The sequence below is a fragment of the Phodopus roborovskii genome, unplaced genomic scaffold (assembly GCF_943737965.1).
Source record: "Phodopus roborovskii unplaced genomic scaffold, PHOROB, whole genome shotgun sequence".
In the NCBI taxonomy this organism is placed as follows: domain Eukaryota; kingdom Metazoa; phylum Chordata; class Mammalia; order Rodentia; family Cricetidae; genus Phodopus; species Phodopus roborovskii.
The window spans coordinates 102,603-119,843 of NW_026125285.1; the positions used below are offsets into that span (position 1 = coordinate 102,603).

General features: G+C 39.3%; 1 protein-coding gene across 1 annotated transcript in view; it reads right to left on the minus strand.

Moving 5' to 3' along the window:
• Positions 1 to 17,241, minus strand: part of LOC127233963 (amphiphysin) — a 104,189-nt gene that overhangs the window by 60,562 nt on the left and 26,386 nt on the right. The window contains exons 3-5 of the mRNA XM_051200643.1: positions 11,898 to 11,952; positions 6,185 to 6,279; positions 2,917 to 3,012 (exon numbers count right to left, since the gene is read on the minus strand). Of these exons, the coding sequence (XP_051056600.1) occupies positions 2,917 to 3,012; positions 6,185 to 6,279; positions 11,898 to 11,952 (246 nt within the window). The remainder of the gene's footprint in view (positions 1 to 2,916; positions 3,013 to 6,184; positions 6,280 to 11,897; positions 11,953 to 17,241) is intronic.

Below are 17,241 nucleotides of genomic sequence, written 5' to 3' on the forward strand. Positions count from 1 at the left end.
CTATTGTCCGCTCTACAAATTGTGTCTTTCTTAATATATCCACGATATTCCCTTAATTGTTGGTCATGTTACATAGTTTTCCAATCCTCTGAGTTGGTTGATAATTTTGTCAAAGGTGCTTGAGAGTTAAGGCTAAAAGGGGAGAAGAGACTGGTCCAGCTTCTTCACATGACACATGTAAAATCTCAGCATGTATGTGCCTTCAGAGTATCATGAAGACCTGTTATTCCCCAGTCCCTAGATGTGCTGCCACTGATGGATCACACTTGTGTGTGAAGTCAATGATGACTCTCAAGAAAGAGGCTCCTTAGGTAAAAGTTCCACTTGTTAAATCATGTTGATTTCAAATAAACCGATATGAGCAACCAGTGTAATCGATTTTGTTTTGTTTCAACCCTGTAATTCTGTTCATGATTGCTTTGTAATTCTATACTTTTAGGAAACAGAGCAATAAAATAATTGTCTCTGGGTAATACTGCACCTGTTTTTTTTTCCTTCTGAAATCAAGATTCCTTTTAGTTGTCTATTTATCTAGTAAACCCCAACCATACTTAGTTCAGTCACACTATGAAATGGCAATAGAATCAGACAAGTTGCAAGCTGATTTAGGTTTTCAGGTAGAATACTGTTTTCTTTATTTTTTTCTAACTTTTAGATTACAATTTTATGGAAATTGAACTAGCAGGCAATAGAAGTAATATCAGAAGTTAGAAGGATAAGACCTGGTTTCTCTTTCTCCCCTGGATACACTGATTCAATCTACCAATCAGTTCTCTCTTGGAAAACAGACATTACTTGAAAGGCTCTTAGCTACACAGCAAACGCAAAGAAAAGCCTTGGTTGAGAGATACTAGAGAGGTGTGTGGCCACTTGAAGTAGTTTCATTGCCTGGCACAGCCCAGGGTATGTGGCTGCCATGTCCTAACTCCCTGTCTTGAAAAAGTATTGGTACACAATTATTTAACATACTGAGGAGCCAGTTCAATCTTGGATGACACTTGAATCTACCACAGAATTAGTTGCCATTGCCATTTCTCTGAGTTCAGTGAAAAGAAAGCTTTTTAAAACTCTGTACTCCTCCTTCAGAAAGAAAAATTTCGACAAGTGTACAATGGTCCCACTTTTAGAAAGATTGCCTATTGATTTGGCCTTGATCTCCGCACTGACAGGGTCCAGCTCTCTTGATAACTGGAGATTTTGAAGAACAGATGGATTTGGTGGTGGATAAGTGCATAAAATGCATTCAGTATTGAAAGTGTGAAATCTAATGTGAAGCTTCATAGCTTCCATTTCAAATGCCAAATTTAAATGTACATAAGTTCATTAAGTTGTATAGAGTTTGGGTCTGGCTAATTTTGGCACATGGTATTTTTATTTATTTGCGAGTGTTTTTAATGTTTATTTAAAAAGAACAGGAAGTGGGCTGTACTACAGAAACACAGGTTTCTCAAAATCTGATGGGGTGACTTTGAGGGCCAAGACCATTAAAATGAACACATCAGAATCCAAAGATAGAGCAGGGATAAGAACCTCTCCAGAACAAAGGTGACAAGAAATATAGCAGGCTCATCAGTGTGCATAGTACAGTTCCCAGCATGCCTGAAAGAAACACCACTGACCTAACCTTTCCTAGATCTCTGGTCACTTCCTTACCTGGGTGCTGTGCTTATCAATAAGCATTTTGTTTCTAACACTATCCATGTGCCCCTCATCAAATTCTTTATTCTAAGAACCTAGTAAATTCTAGTAGCTGCCTTCTAGATTTCAATGTCTGCTGACAGATGCAGACACCAGCACAGAGACTCAAAACAAATGAAAACACAGGGAATAAACCACTGGTGGCTATGCTAACAACATTGGGAAGCCATCATTCAGAATTGTTTCCTTGACATGCAGCCACTGAGAGGAACATTTTTGGAGAGATTCACTAAAGTTCATGACCAGTAAGTACTCAGCAAGTGGCAACTGTTCTTCCCATATTGGGCAGTTCTCTTTATTCATGCCCTGTGGAAGCAGAAAAGCTAGTCCTCACCCTGTGTGCTGTTTTATGGAAGCTGTTTCATTTCACTGGATGGCCAGGGCCAGTGATTTTCCTATAGGAAGTTTCCTGGTGTTTGTTCACAACTATAGAAAAGGTCAGGGCACAGTGGATTTGTACAAGGAAATGCTCCAGATGCCCACAGGTGCTGGATCATAGCCTCCTCACCCTGCTAAAAGGACAAAGTGCCCTGACTGCATCTTGAACACAGGAACTAGTGCTGCATATCTGTTGCACACAGACATTTGCTTAAACTCATCTTTACCCCCAAAATCAGTTCCAAATCCATAGCATTAAACCATTCACTTCTTTTGTTCACCCTTGCAAAGGAGTTAAGAACTAAATCAATTGTTTTTAAACATAAAGCATTTACATCCTAATGCAAATACACCTAAAAGGCTTATATTCAATTTTGATGTGAAATTTTCAAAGACAGAAAAAATGCCCAGGTGTTCTGTGACCACATGTAAAACTAGCAGTGAATAGCAAAATATCAGATTTCTCCCCACATTTACAGTTAGGTTTCCCCATTCCCTGTGACCATTTATTCTAATGAAAATCACCCCACAAGGTTTGACTATAATGAAGATTTGGATTTTTGGTACATTTGATTTCTGAGTTTGTATCTACAGGCTTATAGATAAAAAAGACTTTGGCAAAGAAAGAAACATTGAAGTGTCCACTAAGAGAGACACTTTGATTTCTGTAGCTGAATTTTATTTCACGATAATAGGAATAGAATAAAAGCCCATGCTTGACTAAATGAAAAGTTATAAATATCTTTCATTTCATCCTGAGATCTTTTAATTCTCCTCTATTGCCCTGGTTCCAATAACTACATGTGACCATTCCATTATTTTCTTCACACAGTGAAATACCTTTATGTCAGGAAATTGGCCCAGGTAGGTGTCCAATGTCAGCAAGGACCCATCCACTAGTTTCTGATGGAAGTCCTCCCACAGCACATCACACCTCTAAAAGGAAAATAAAGGGACAGTGACTCGGTAATCTCAGACACATTTCACTAAACCCCAAAAATATCTAAAGCTACAAAACTTCTAACATTCTGAGATGTTAGAAGATGCAATATGAACTAATTAAGATACAAATATTAAGACAATCTGTTGTAGTTAACAACAGAAGCTAAGAGCATGGCTCCTTTAGAATACATCCCTGATTCTGAATTACTAAAAGATGCAGATGCTTTCTTTAGCAGGTTCTCATGTCCCAGTAGATGGATATTAGAGCTAAAGATTGAGAAGAGCTCCTGTGAGACAGCGAATTCCTCTGCCACAGTTGATGAAGCTAGAACCAACCCAGACAGAACCAAACAACAAAACGTGGCTGAAACATCATTTACAGAATGAAGAGTCTATCATACTGGGAAAATCTTACTAGTTATGAGGTATCCAGTGGATTGGAAAATAAAAAAAGGGTCAGATATTTGACAGTCTACCATGCCATGTCTGGGCTATCACTTTCAAATTTATGAGTAGTAAATCTTTTTTTAAACTTTCTTTTTTATTTATTCTTTGTATCTTTCACATCATACATCTCTATCCCTTTCATTTCCCAATTCCTTTGTATCTGCTCTCTGGCCTTGCACCTCCACTATCCCAAACAAAATAAAATTTAAGAGAGAGAGAAGATCTCATTGTGTAGTGTGACACAGTGAGTCATGCTGTGAACCCTTTTTTCCACATACCTTTACTTTCAAGTGTTCATTGCAAAGAGTTATTGGTCTGGTTTGAGGTCTCTAGTGTCTACTATACTGTCAATGCTGGGCCCTCACTGGGACTCCTCTTGAGCATACTGTTGTTGCCCTGTGTCATGGAGATCCTACAGTTTTAGGCCTACAGGACCTTTACATGTCTCCGTAGATCATAGATGGGGTGGGTGTAGAGGTGAGCCAACACATAACCCTGGTTCTTGGCCTGGGTAGTTAGTTGGAGGGCTAGTCAACCACCAGCTTTCCCCTGTCCTCATCACCAGGGTGAGCTCTCCAGCATTGGCCTGGCTAGCTCACCCCTTACAGTAATGAGCAAAGAACAGAGCCAGTTCTTTTGCTTTCATACCCTCAGTGGCAGCTCTCACACACCTGGACCATCAGGGCCAACTCTACTGTGTTGCACAGACTAGGTGCATGGGCTAAGACATAGAGCTCCTGAGAGGCAAGAATGGCTTTCCCACTCTTACGACCTCAGGGCTAGCTCTCCTACCACACCATCATAAGGCAGAGGAGGGCCAGGGCCAGATCTCCTGTGCTCATATTCACTTGTACCCCTGTCAATAGGGTCAGCTCTGCTGTACTGCCTAGGCCCACTTTCCTGAGTGCTGCAGCTGGTAAGGTGGCCAGGTTCCTAACCCACCACAGGTGGCAGGGGCAAAAAGGGAGGGCATCTTTCCCTCACTGTCAGTGAGTGCTAATTCATGATCTTGTTTTTTTAAAAAAAAACTTAAAGCTGGATATAATGCCCCACACCTATAATCCCTGAACTTGGGAAATAGAATCTAGAGGATCAAGGCTAGCCTTAGCTACACAGTAAGTTTGAATCTATTTTAGGCTATATAAGATCATCTCCAAAACAAACAAAATAAGTTATATTTGCATTTTGTTTCCTTTTTAACACTTCAAAAACTAATCCTAGTTATTATAGGAATCTTATGCAAATGAAGTAACTGAAAGAGCTCATCATCAGTGATGAGTAAGCACTCTGAACATGTGATGATCTCTTGTTTGGTTATCCAAAGGGTGATGTTTGCACTTGGAATGGAGGGTCCAAATAGTCTGGAATCCACAGGGACCTCTGTAGTATAGAAGCCATTTCATTAAAGAATTAGTGTCAATAATGGCATTGCCTTGGACAAAATGGAATCATGTTCTAAGGATAAAAACACCTTTCCATTATTCTTTAAATTTTCCTTGTTTGTGATTGGTTTTGAGAATACGTTATTAGCCAGAAATGTACAAAGTAAGATAGGCATTTAGCAACATGATGAAATATGATGTTTTAATACTGAAAAATGTAAGATGATAAAACACTTGATAGTTGCATTAGAAAATGGTGTGTGGGAACAGTTTTGTCAAATCCTCATCCTGAAAGATTTTAGGGGATGGAATATATCCAAAAAAGAGTATTTCTCATAGATAAATGGGCTCTTGTTTCAGTTCTAATGATCTTACAAAGATCACCATCAGGGTGACATTGTTGTCATGCAGCATTCGGAGACACTCTGTGAAGCCCTTTTCCAGGGCTGCAGAGAGGTGCAGCTTATAGAATTAGCCTTCCCCTTGGCTTTGGCTGGTATCATCTAACTCAGATCTCCTCTTCCTAAAGGGGTTATATTGACTCAACCTAAGCGATGAAATGACAAACAATTGCTCTTTGTTTCAATAAAGAACTTGGGTGGAAGACAAAAACTGCCTAGAAGCTTCCATCGATGACTACAACATACTCTGAACAATAACTAGGGGACCCGAACACAAAGATTCAAATGTGTTTTCAGTTAGTATACTTATTATTCCCATTTTGGACATGGAAATTAATCCCAAGAAGATAAAGGAACTGCCTGAGGTCACACAGCCATTCTTGCTGTCTGTTCCCCTGCATTTTCCACAAAGTAGTGACACCCAGGCCAGGTGACCCAGAGCTGTAGCCTTCAGGTCAGGTGTGAGGGTATTTCAAAGTCCAAAGATGCCATGAAGTCCAGTTGATTTGAGTGAATGGACTAATTATACTATGGGGAATGGGACGTCTGGGTTTTTTGTTTCTTCTTCCAAGATGGTTGATTAAAAGGGATATAGGAATAAAAGGATGAACTGCATTAAAGCCACACCTATTAAAAGTCTCTGCCAAAAATATCTGTTATAACCTATATTATGTAACAGAAAAGAGTTATTGTTATTTTGAAGAAAAGCATTTTTTTTAACCCAAATCTTTTCAAAGATTTTGGAAGTTTTTGGAATCAACTTTTCCTCACACTGCAAGTGGGAGATGATTTAGGCCATAAAACTCCAGGCTGCTTTCTGAGTGAGTCTTATTTTATGATTGGTGTCCTGAAGTGGGGGAGTGGTAGGTGGGATGAGCAGCAGAAGTCTTCTGGGAGCCACCGCAGGACTCCTATGAGCTGCCACCTGGCTCTTACCTCACCAACCATCTTCACATCTTCCCGCCCATACCAATCGGGCTCGTAGACTTCATGGAGTGACTCGGTGAGCTTCATTGAGGCTTCCTGCATGCCTGGCATTGGAGAAAAACAGCCCCTGTTATGTGGGGAAGGCATTGTTCTCTTCTCCCCTGCTTTCATAAGTGACACAAAAGCAAATGTGATGGCACAGCTACATGTTTCACTGCAAGTCTCTGAGTCTCATATTCTTTCTCACATTACACATTTTCAGTTACTTAATGTAGCAAGACACTGGGTTTCAGAAGTCAACACTGTTGTATTCTCAGAACTGCAACAATAACATCCTTTAGTCACTTATTAAGGGGAATCTAGCAACAAATATCTAGGACACTGAAATAATAGACAAAGCTACAAAATTTAAAAAAATTAATCCTGAATCACTGTAAAAAATAAAGTATATATATATATATCAGTTGAAAGTGGTTACTTAATGTAAACAGTAAAATTATTGAAAGTAGTTACAATTCAAATGGAACTTAGGTGTTACAAAGACAAATACAAATGTATTTTGTCAATATTTCTCCAAACTATGAATATAGTTTTGAATGGCACCTTTTAGAATGCTTTGGATTCATGAACCTACAGGTCAAATTTTTCTTTACACATCAGTAGGTTGCAAACACATACACTTATTAATAATAGTAACAAAGGGGAATGTCTATGAGCAGTAGGGGTAAAAAGCATCTCCAGGGCTTTGCAAACACCACCCCCTTACCACCTCCTGACATGACCATACCCAGCAAAGCATGGAGGATAAGATGCAAATGCTAGGTGGCTCAGGAATGACACCAGAACAATAGGCAAACAATTGCTGGAAGACCCCACCTGCCGAAACTGGTGTCTAAGCTTTAGCCACTAAGAGGTTAACAAAGGGAAGCAGAGTGACTGTCCTGCAGTGAAGCAAAGATCAGAATCATGTAAACTGAAAACAGCCACATGATGGCTGGACAGATGAAAATCACCAAGGAGTATAAAAGGAGGCACACACACACACACACACACACATTACAGTGTGTATCACAGAAGAGTGTGTGAAAGCCATCACACAATTTGACATGTAAGCCTATGTTTTTACTGTCTGCCTGACCGCTGATTATACATAGATGATGGTTCCCACACCCTGGAGTTTTGGTATGCCTCATATCATATGAGGTGACAAAGACAGTACATGTCATGTGTGTCCCAACCCATATTCATGCAAACTTGCACTAAGAAACACCCTCATTTCATGACAAACACTGGTTACTGGTTGTTGTGCTTCTATAATCCAGATAACAAGGGCTTTCTGGTATTTAAGTCTTTGTCTGAATCTGATGAAAATTATATAAATAGCTATGGAAACAGGTCCTCAATAAGTTTTGGAGTGGCATTATCAGTCAAATGACCTTTGTAGTGAAAAATGACACTGACCTCAGACAAAATAAAATTTTGTAAGACTTTACTCATCTATGCTAAAAGCACGATGTTACAGTAATGTTTCTATTAAGCCAAAATGACTGTCCATTACTATGCTTATACACAGGGAATTTTTAAGAGGCCATTTTAACATAGAAATGGGCTCCAAGAAGTTGACTCCATAGGAAGCAGGTAGACAGTAGTTGGAATTTTCTTTGGGTCTTTCCAAAGAAAGGCACAGAGATGTATTATTAATTAAGAATGTTCAGCCTTAGCTTAGACTTGACCCACTAGCTCTTATAACATAATTTAACATATTTCTACTCATCTACATTTTGCCTTGAGTCATTTCCATTTCTTTCATTTTGAATGTCCTACTTTCCTGCTTCCTCCATGCCTGGGTGGCTGCCTCCTGGCATCTCGGGGCATCTCCTTTTCTTTCTTATTTATTGAACCTAAATTCCTCCTTCTACTTACACCCCCTGCCCAGAAGTTCCACTTATACCTTCTCCCTTGCTATTGGCCATTCATCTGTCTTTTTTTTTTTTTTTTTTTTTTTTTTTTAAATTTGACCAGTCAAGTGCCATAGGCAGGCAAGGTAAAAGAGCAACAGGTCTTTATATAATTAAACATATGCAACACATCTTTGATGGGAGATGCCATTATGCATATATGTTTCTCATACTGGTTAATGAATAAAGCACTGTTGGCCAATAGGAAAGCAAGATAGGAGGGACTAGGAGACAAGGAGGAAAGAGGAAGTAGTAAGTAGGAGTCAGCATGGAGAGACTGGGGAGACCAGACGCCTGTCTCACTCCCCCGGTAAGGAGACCACGTGCAAATACATAGAAATGGGTTAATACTTAAGACAGAGCTAGCCTATAAGAAACAAGTAACTGGCCAACAGCATAATACCAAATACAGAGTCTCTGTGTATTATTTGGTGCTGGCGTGGCAGCGGGACAAGACTTGGCGGCAGGCTGAAAAAACCCATACTCGTTACAAATGGCAAACTAAAAACAAAGACCTCACTCTGATGGCAAAATGTAAGATAAGAACAAACAGCTAAAATCCAGTTTCTTTACAAAGTAATTTGTTAACATCAGAACACCAGAGTTCATCCTGAAAGCCACTAGTGGCAGTTAATATCTAATACATGATATTTTATAAGATTAGTAATTTACAAGTTTGTATAGCAACTACAGACCACTACATATAGGAAGAATATTCAGTTTCTATAGGATAGAAGTCTCTATTCAAAATGTAGGGCTTTCTCCAAGGCATTTAATAAAATAGATTTCCATTCATGACCTTCCTGTTATCCTCTAAGACTAATGGTAGAGAATGCACTCCAATAAGTACTTTTTGCTTGCATAGCTTTGGAGTATATGTTTTAATTAAAAATAACATATATTATATAGAATAGTAGCCAACTACTCCAATAAGTCTATAAAATGTTGTCAAGGTGTCACACTATATGGGATGACAATGCTCCCTGCAAGAGCCACTGATTACCTAACAGAAACCCCAACTCCAGGCAAAGAAACCTCCCTTCCTATTGTTGGTGAGGGGTATTCAAGACTCCCAAAACAATGTAGGCTGCTGCCATTATCTTTGGTTGCTTCTTAGAAGTTGAATGTAAAACTCTGTCTGAAGACACACCACACATTTTAGACATGGATGGGACTTGGAGAAACAGAGTTGGAACTGGCCTGAAAACCTCCTCCTGGGGATTAGCTCTCATAATATTAGAAATGCTATGCAAATTATCAAGGAAAAAAGAAACCAAAAGTCCTCCCCAAATGTAAAGCCACAAACCACAGTAATAATAAGCATGATAAGATTGTCCCAAGGGTACAACAGTAGCACTTTTATCTTAGGAGTTACCAACTACTTTCTAATCAGACTATGGATGTTCAACAGGAGGTAATTCATTCTTGTTACTATTAGCCTAGCAAACTATTGGAAGCTGAAGGAGTAATGGACCCTAGAAGATAGATAACCTACTACTGCCAATTTTCTAAGTCAATATAGTTTCTAAATATATTCTAAAGTCATGTCTTTATAATCACAGTCATGTGTAGCTTCTTCAACGAAGCTCACTTTATGCACTAGACAGGGGCTACAGAGATCCAAATTCAGAGAATAAATAGCCACGGTAAAAAAAAAACTCCAATTGGAACATCTACAACACAACTTCTATACCCTAGGTTTGGTAAATATTACAGAAGAGAGAGAAGAAAAATTATGTGAGATAGAGCCAGGACACTAGTTTTGAAATAGTGTCTGTGAATGCAGCCAGTGGCTCAGCACTCCTCCCCAAATTGTCTGAACATCCAGGATCCTCTGGGGCTGTATCCCTTTCCTTGGTGCTGCTGCTATGATGTTGTGTGCATTGCAGTGTTATCAATTAACCAATGTTCTCTGTGTAAACAAAAATTGTCCTCGAGTGAATTGTCTTCACAAATGCCAATTATGATCTACTTAATGCATGCATACTCCTTGTGTTTAAGTGTGTTCCCTACCCCAAGATGTGTTCTGGAGAATATTACTTATTCTTCATGACACTGAGAAGAAAAACCATCTGGGATGTACTGCTTATCCCACAGCAGCTCTGCAGAACACAGTATCACAGGCAGCTCTAAGAAGCACTCTGAGAAGCTCATCAGGCATCTGTATAAGCATTCATCCTAACCATCCTTGGCCACTGCTTGTGAATATAACTATCAAATACCACCCAATCAGCAGACATCAAGGAGGAGCAAGCTCACATTATTTCTTCTCCTTCAGAGAGATGTGGTCACCAGAAGCAGCAGGCTTTCATGCACCATCCAGTTTCTCACTAGAACTAATGCCTCTCTTAAGGGGGCTCCCTTTTTAGTTCATATTAGAGAAAAGAATTATGCCAGTCTTTTTCTGTGGCATCCTCTGTACTAAGGAGGTAAAAGAGACCAACTTACACACAACTATATAGGACAGTGGGTCTCAGCATGTGGGTCATGACCCCTTCAGGGTGAAAAGATCCTTTCACAAGGGGTCACTAAATACAGATATTTACATTAAGATTCATAATGGTAGCAAAATTACAATTATGAAGTAACAATGAAGGCTATTTTATGGTTGGACAACATCACCATAACATAAAGAATTGTATTAAAACTGTGAGAATACCTCCTTAGAAGTGAAATGCTGTGTCAAAAGGTGTGTGTAAAAAAGTCAAAAAATGTGCTCTCTTCGGCAGCCCATATACTTAAAAAAAAAAAAAAAAGGATGGCATCTCCTGGGTCACATCCTTCAGAAGTTCTTTGTTTCTTTCTGGTATGCAGTGCCGGGGACTGAACCTAGAGCTTCACCTTAACTAAGCAAGTGAGTTCCATCACCCAACTATGTATCTTGCCAAGACCCCATTCACCCAAAAATGGGGACTAAATACTTTGTATTTTACTCTAATACTGAAACTTTTACATGTGCGTGTTTAAATCTTTATCTGAATCGGGAAGCAGTGAAATTCAGCCTCCCATGATTTTCTCAGTGTTTGTAGAGTTTTCCCTAGACTGCTTTTAAGATATTTCATCCCTTTCCACCTATCTCGAGGTCTGCTCTATGGAGCATCAAATCTGTTGGTGCCTTTGGCTCTGACTCAAAGAGACAGGAGGCCTGATGGTAAGTGGAGAGCAGCCTGGCTAGCACACCTCACCATTCATTCCTGTCTTCCCTGTTCCACTAGCCTCCTAGATTGCATGACAAAGGTCAGAAACCAAGCAAAAGCCTCTCTTTTCCCTAGGTTGTACTTTGTCAAGACTTTATACACAGTTGGGCTTTCTTTTTCTTCTTGCAAGTCACAGGCATGTTTTCCTGGTACCCAACCCCACTACCTGCTTCTCCTGCAACTCCTTGCTCCTAATAGTGAGAGGGCTGAGTGAGTCTGTGAGTATTGTTGTATCTTGGTACCTAACTCCCTCGGAAGGGAAGCCAGCTGCAGCTTTAATTCAGTAAAGTCTCCCACTCACTCTATCTAACAAGCCTTCCTAGAAACCCCTGGCATGTGGGTGGCATTTATTCTTACTTTTCAGCAGAAGGGCATATGTATATTTGTCCTTGTATATTCCAACTATCATGGAAAATGGAAGTGGGTGGAATGAAACACCTGTGTTCCAGTATGCTATTTGCCAGGAAGCCAAGTGGGGCTCTCATTAACACTCATTCCTGTCTCTTACAAATTCCAAGAACAACTTGTGCTTGGAAACAGGTGGTAAACAACACACATACACATTACCTTTGATTGCTGCTAAATATCCTCGGAATTCTCGCTGAAGTCTGGTACCCTCTGCCTGAAAAACACACAAGTACAAAGATGCTAAACAACATGCTTATATTTTGCATGCAAATATGAAGACATGATAAGATTCAGTTATCATTACCAGAACCTTGTTACTGAAAATATGTATATGTGTAAGCACAGTCTGAACAAGATGATATACCCATTAGTCTTGGTATTTATATAGGTATTATTCAGAAGAACAAAAGACAAAGAAGATTTTACTAAGAATAGAAATGGGGTCCAGCAGACAGAGCTTATGTACTTAAGAATAACCAGTAGGAAAATTCCTATACCCCTGATTTTGACACCTGGGAATGGTAGCTGGCTGTGTAAGTCAGCCTAATGTCCTGTGAAAAGGCAAGTTCTGAGGCATGTGGCTGAGCATTCAAAAGTTCTGAAAGCACACACACTATACACTACACAAGTCACAAGCTTGCAAAAACAACCTTTCCATCTTGAGTTTAATGAAAATAATTATGGCATCCATTTTTGATCAAAAAATCAACCAAATGATTATGCATATGATTATAAATTATCATTGAATACAAGCCTTACATTTCTAAGTAAAATATGTATATTACATACAAATGACATTTAGCACTAAACAGCCATTCAAAGTACTTGGAGATATGAAATAACCATAAAAAGTTGATCATTTTAAAATATAGATAGTGATTAATACACAGAAACCTGAAAAAAATTTATCTAGAGACCATTTTTGATATATCCTACTGAGTACCAATGACGTGCAGAAAGAGTGTCATTGTTTCTTTTCTATCTATGTAACATGCAGGGAAAGTGTATGTTTGAATTAATCTCAGGCTATTTTTTGCAACTCTGCATACTGTTAACATCAGAAAAGAGATGAGGGTTACTGCATGTGTTAGAATATATGAACTTTAATCAGAGTGGCTCCATTCAGAATGGGAGAAGGAACTAGTCAAGTTCTAAGTAAGGGACCCCATGTTTAGTGTGTTGACATGGTTTAAATAAACATTTCCTTGACTTGAGCCATCTCAAAGCACAATGTGAAGGAAAACTGCAAAAATCTCAGGGGGAAATGGGTGAAATTTTAAAACAAGAGAGTGCAGTCACAAAGCATTCCACAGAGAAGCTAAAGGACGGAGTGTTCATGATAAACATAGGAGATGAAGTGGATAGTGAAGAGCTCCCAGAAAAGCTACAGGACAGAGAAGCAGAAGGAATGCTAAGACCTTTGGAAAGGGCCATTTCCCACTAAAGTCTAAATCTAAGTACAAGAGATCATCCCCTGCCTTATCACAACTTCACTTTCTACAGAAGCCATAACCCTTCATCAACTCTGGTCTAAAAGCACTTAATGGAAAATTCCATAAACAGTTCTACACTTTAATTTGTGACCTGAACAAGAACATAAAAATTCTGTGTTTTACCCTTGTGTTCCAACAAACTTTATTTTTATATGGTTCCACAGAGTGGGAACACTCATTATGATGATTTAGATTTGCCAAAGAAAATCCACAAAGTTCCTGCATAGAGTAAAAAGTGAAAGTTTTGAAGACAAGAAAGAAGAAAAATAGCTTGCTGAGGTTGCATGATCTTATGATCTATGATAAGTTATTGTTACTCTTCTACTGTGTCTCATCTATAAGCTTGTAGATTATAGGTGTGTGTGTGTTTGGGAAAAGACAATTTATACAGATTTCATATAATTTGTGGCTTTAGAAAGTTTGGTCTCTCCTCAGAAGAGAAAGAAATGTTGAAAGATGCAAAAATAGATTTGGAAGATTTTATTATTGAAGATATACCATAGTTCTTTTAATAAGAGTGGTATTTCCAGCTTTAATAACATCAAAGTTGGCTTCACTTGGGCCATGGAATGTGAGTAGAAGTACCATGCACTGCCAGGTTGGAAGACATCAGTCAACCTTAGCACATCTTTCCCTTGCCTTGTGTCCCACAGTGTTTCAGATGAGAGCTGCTTCTTTTCCCTGGGTCCTAGAGTGACAGAAACATACAATACAGCTCATTTTTTCATTTCCAAAAGTAAGAACTATTTCTGTAGAAAGCCATGGAGATAGTGTGACCTCAGCAGAATGTAGGGTAAACTGCCCAATCAAATGAGTCAATGAACACTAAGAATGCTGACCTCTAGGGAAGGCAGAAATACAACAAAGGATCCAATGGAGTTCCTGAGTGGATAAGCATTACTGGAATTTGCAGAACCATTCAGAAAAGAAAACAAACAGGAAATGTTAAGTACAAAGCAGATGGTTAGAGGATTATGGAAACTTGAACAAAGGAAAGAGGTGAAATTGTGCTGAGAGAGATGCCAGGTTTCACATCAGAAATTAGGACACTTAGAGGGAATCAAATCTGAAATGAGACATTTGATTTTCCTGGACTGATATGAACCCAAAGCAATCTGAAGCTGGAAGTTCTAAAAGGTGCAGTTTAGGGGGTCTTGGGTTCCTCAATGTCACACTTCTCTAACCAGATAAGTTGAGAACCAGTGCTGCCTGAGTAGCTTCTCCAGGGTCTAAAAGAAAAATGATACCCACAACCATTAGGGCAGAACCACACAGATGTCTCTGCCTTTCAGATGTTGACTCTGCTGTTTGTGGTTCTTCTTTGGAACAGTCCAGGATCCCAGAGACAAAGAAAAATGCTTTACCATCAGCATCTCATGCAAACAGCGTGCAGAGCCCACTGTGAAAACAGTGTCCATGTGTCACCAGGATTGTTCAGAGTAACTGGAAACAGTAAAAGTGTAACAGCAAAAAGGTTCATCTCCCAAACACTCATGGAACAGTATGTCAGATGAGTTCACAGTTAAGCCACTGCCTTTCCTTACAGAACAAGAAATAAATTTAAATTATTCATGCACCCTTTCATACACTGGATTTATCTTGCCAACAGGAAACAATAGTTTTGTTTTGTTTTGTTTTTTAATGAAATGAGATTCTCAGAAGAGATTATTTTTTAATGTAACAGTGAGGAAATGTTCAGGCTGTACAGCACTAACTTAAATAGATGAGTTTAATTTAAGCAGAAAATCGGGAATAATTTAAATGACTTTCTTCTTTCTCAGTTATTATTAACATGTTTAATTTTCACCAAGGTTATGTAAATCTTCAATAACAACCACCTGGAGCTCCACCTAAAATTCTGCCAGATCACAAAATGTGAAAGGCAATGCAGAAAATTTTTTTACCTACATCATGCCATGGGGTGGGTTCTCCTGCATGTTGAAACATCCCTACATCATTACTGTGGGTGAACCATAGATAATTGCAATTAATAGACTATCTATATGCATCTGCCCTTATTTTATATTCATCTGTAATAAATGCAGGATCCCTGTATGCATATAGTCTAGCAGAATTGTGTAATGTTTCTAAGATTTGACTGTTGGTGGCTTCTAAGTGGAAAAGCATGAAGTTATAGGCCCTCTCCTGTGATCCTGTCCTGTTCTATAATAGTCCAGCTGGTGGCTGTCTTTCCCCACTCACCTATAATGCAGTGACTAACATGACAATCTGAAAAATGTTTTCCAATGTACCATGTTTATTTGGTGTTACTTTTCTCCATTCATTTCTAATGAGTCTTTGACTTTCTCCAATGCCCACTTTGCATTTCCACAGAGTCCAGAACTCAACTCAAGTTTTCTTCAATTTAAGTTGAAAACTCTTATCTCACTGCTCATATTTCACTAAATTATGAAGCCATTCTAAATTCCTCTGAGGACTGCCATTTCAAAAACTCAACCATGATTTTTGTAATTATTCTCTGTGTATAGAAACTACATTTAAATCCCCACATCCATGGTACTACATGCCTTTACATTATTAAGATTATTATTATTATTTACTTCTTGATCACAGTCTCTTCAAGGCTTATGGCTACAGTAGAGCAAAGGAATGCACATAAATTAAGTCACCTGAATGTCTTAGCAATGTTCTTCTTTGGATAAGACCCAAGAAAGATCTGCCACCTACAAAATTCTTGTCCTGCCAAACATGGTAGTATTGCAACATATCTTCAGTGTTGCTCAGAAGTTTGGGGTTTTTTGTTTGTTTGTTCAACTGAATCATTTTCTGTTTGTTAGGAGCTGAGTGACATTTCTCAAGCCCAGCTGGCTGCCACCACCTCCCACCCCCCTACCCCCAACCTCACTCCCCACCCCCATCCCACCCCCACTCCCCAACCCCACTCCCCCACCCCCCATCCCACCCCCACTCCCCACCCCCACTCCCCACCCCCATCCCACCCCCACTCCCCACCCCCACTCCCCACCCCCACTCCCCACCCCCATCCCCACTCCCACCCCCCACCCCCACCCCCCACCCCTGTTGCACTTTCCCCACACAGAGCTTAAGAGAGTTATACCCATTTGTTTTTTTTTCACATTTAAGTTCTCCCAATCATTTTTCTCATGGAGTTTCACACTCCTCCAGCATGAGGAAGAAGAAGGTACCCTCTCAAGTAGCCTGCTTCTCAGAAAACAGAAAATCTCCTAGGCTACATGTGACAGTTTTATCACAGGGGTTTCAAAAATTGGCAGGCACAGACAAAGTACAGATGGATTAACAGGCCACTGCATGGGTCTGAGGATCTATGCCTGTTCCTTTCTTTTGTGTGTAGATCTCATCAACACACCCCCAAGGGTCAGTTGATGTTAAAAATCAAATTAACAGAGAAACACTGCAATAAACAGGTCAGCAATGAATACTTCAAATATCATTGTTAGTATAAGGAAGTCACATTTCATGCTTAAGTCAATGTATTTCAAGTTGCTTTTTACCACATTGGCCCAGATTAACAAAAGCCCATTAATTATTTGCATATCAGGGAGTGTAGCATAATAATGTGGAGTGAATGGTACCCAGACAACCAAGGATTCAAAACAGCTACATTCATAAGAGTCTTCAGAACCTTGGATAGCTGCCACTGTTCAGGAAGTACCTAACAAACAAGGAAAAATGCCATGGAATTAAATGTCAGTTATATACTTTGGTGGTGACAGGGGGACTTTCTATGAAGTAGAAGAATGATAGAAGTGCTATGCCCTTTGAAAGACATTCAGGTCTTTGACTTCAGAGCCAGATCTCCACTAAGGTATAATAAATAGCATTTGAAAAGTAACATTGAAGAATTAAAACTACATGAGGAATTAACCCCAGGCTGCAAGAGTCGATAAAGAACAATTTATTTTTTTTTTATATTTTTTTTTTTTATTTATTTATTTTTTTTAGCATGAAAGGACATTGGGAGCACATTCCCCATGGAGGGATACACCCTTAGCCTAGTGGCAGGAGAG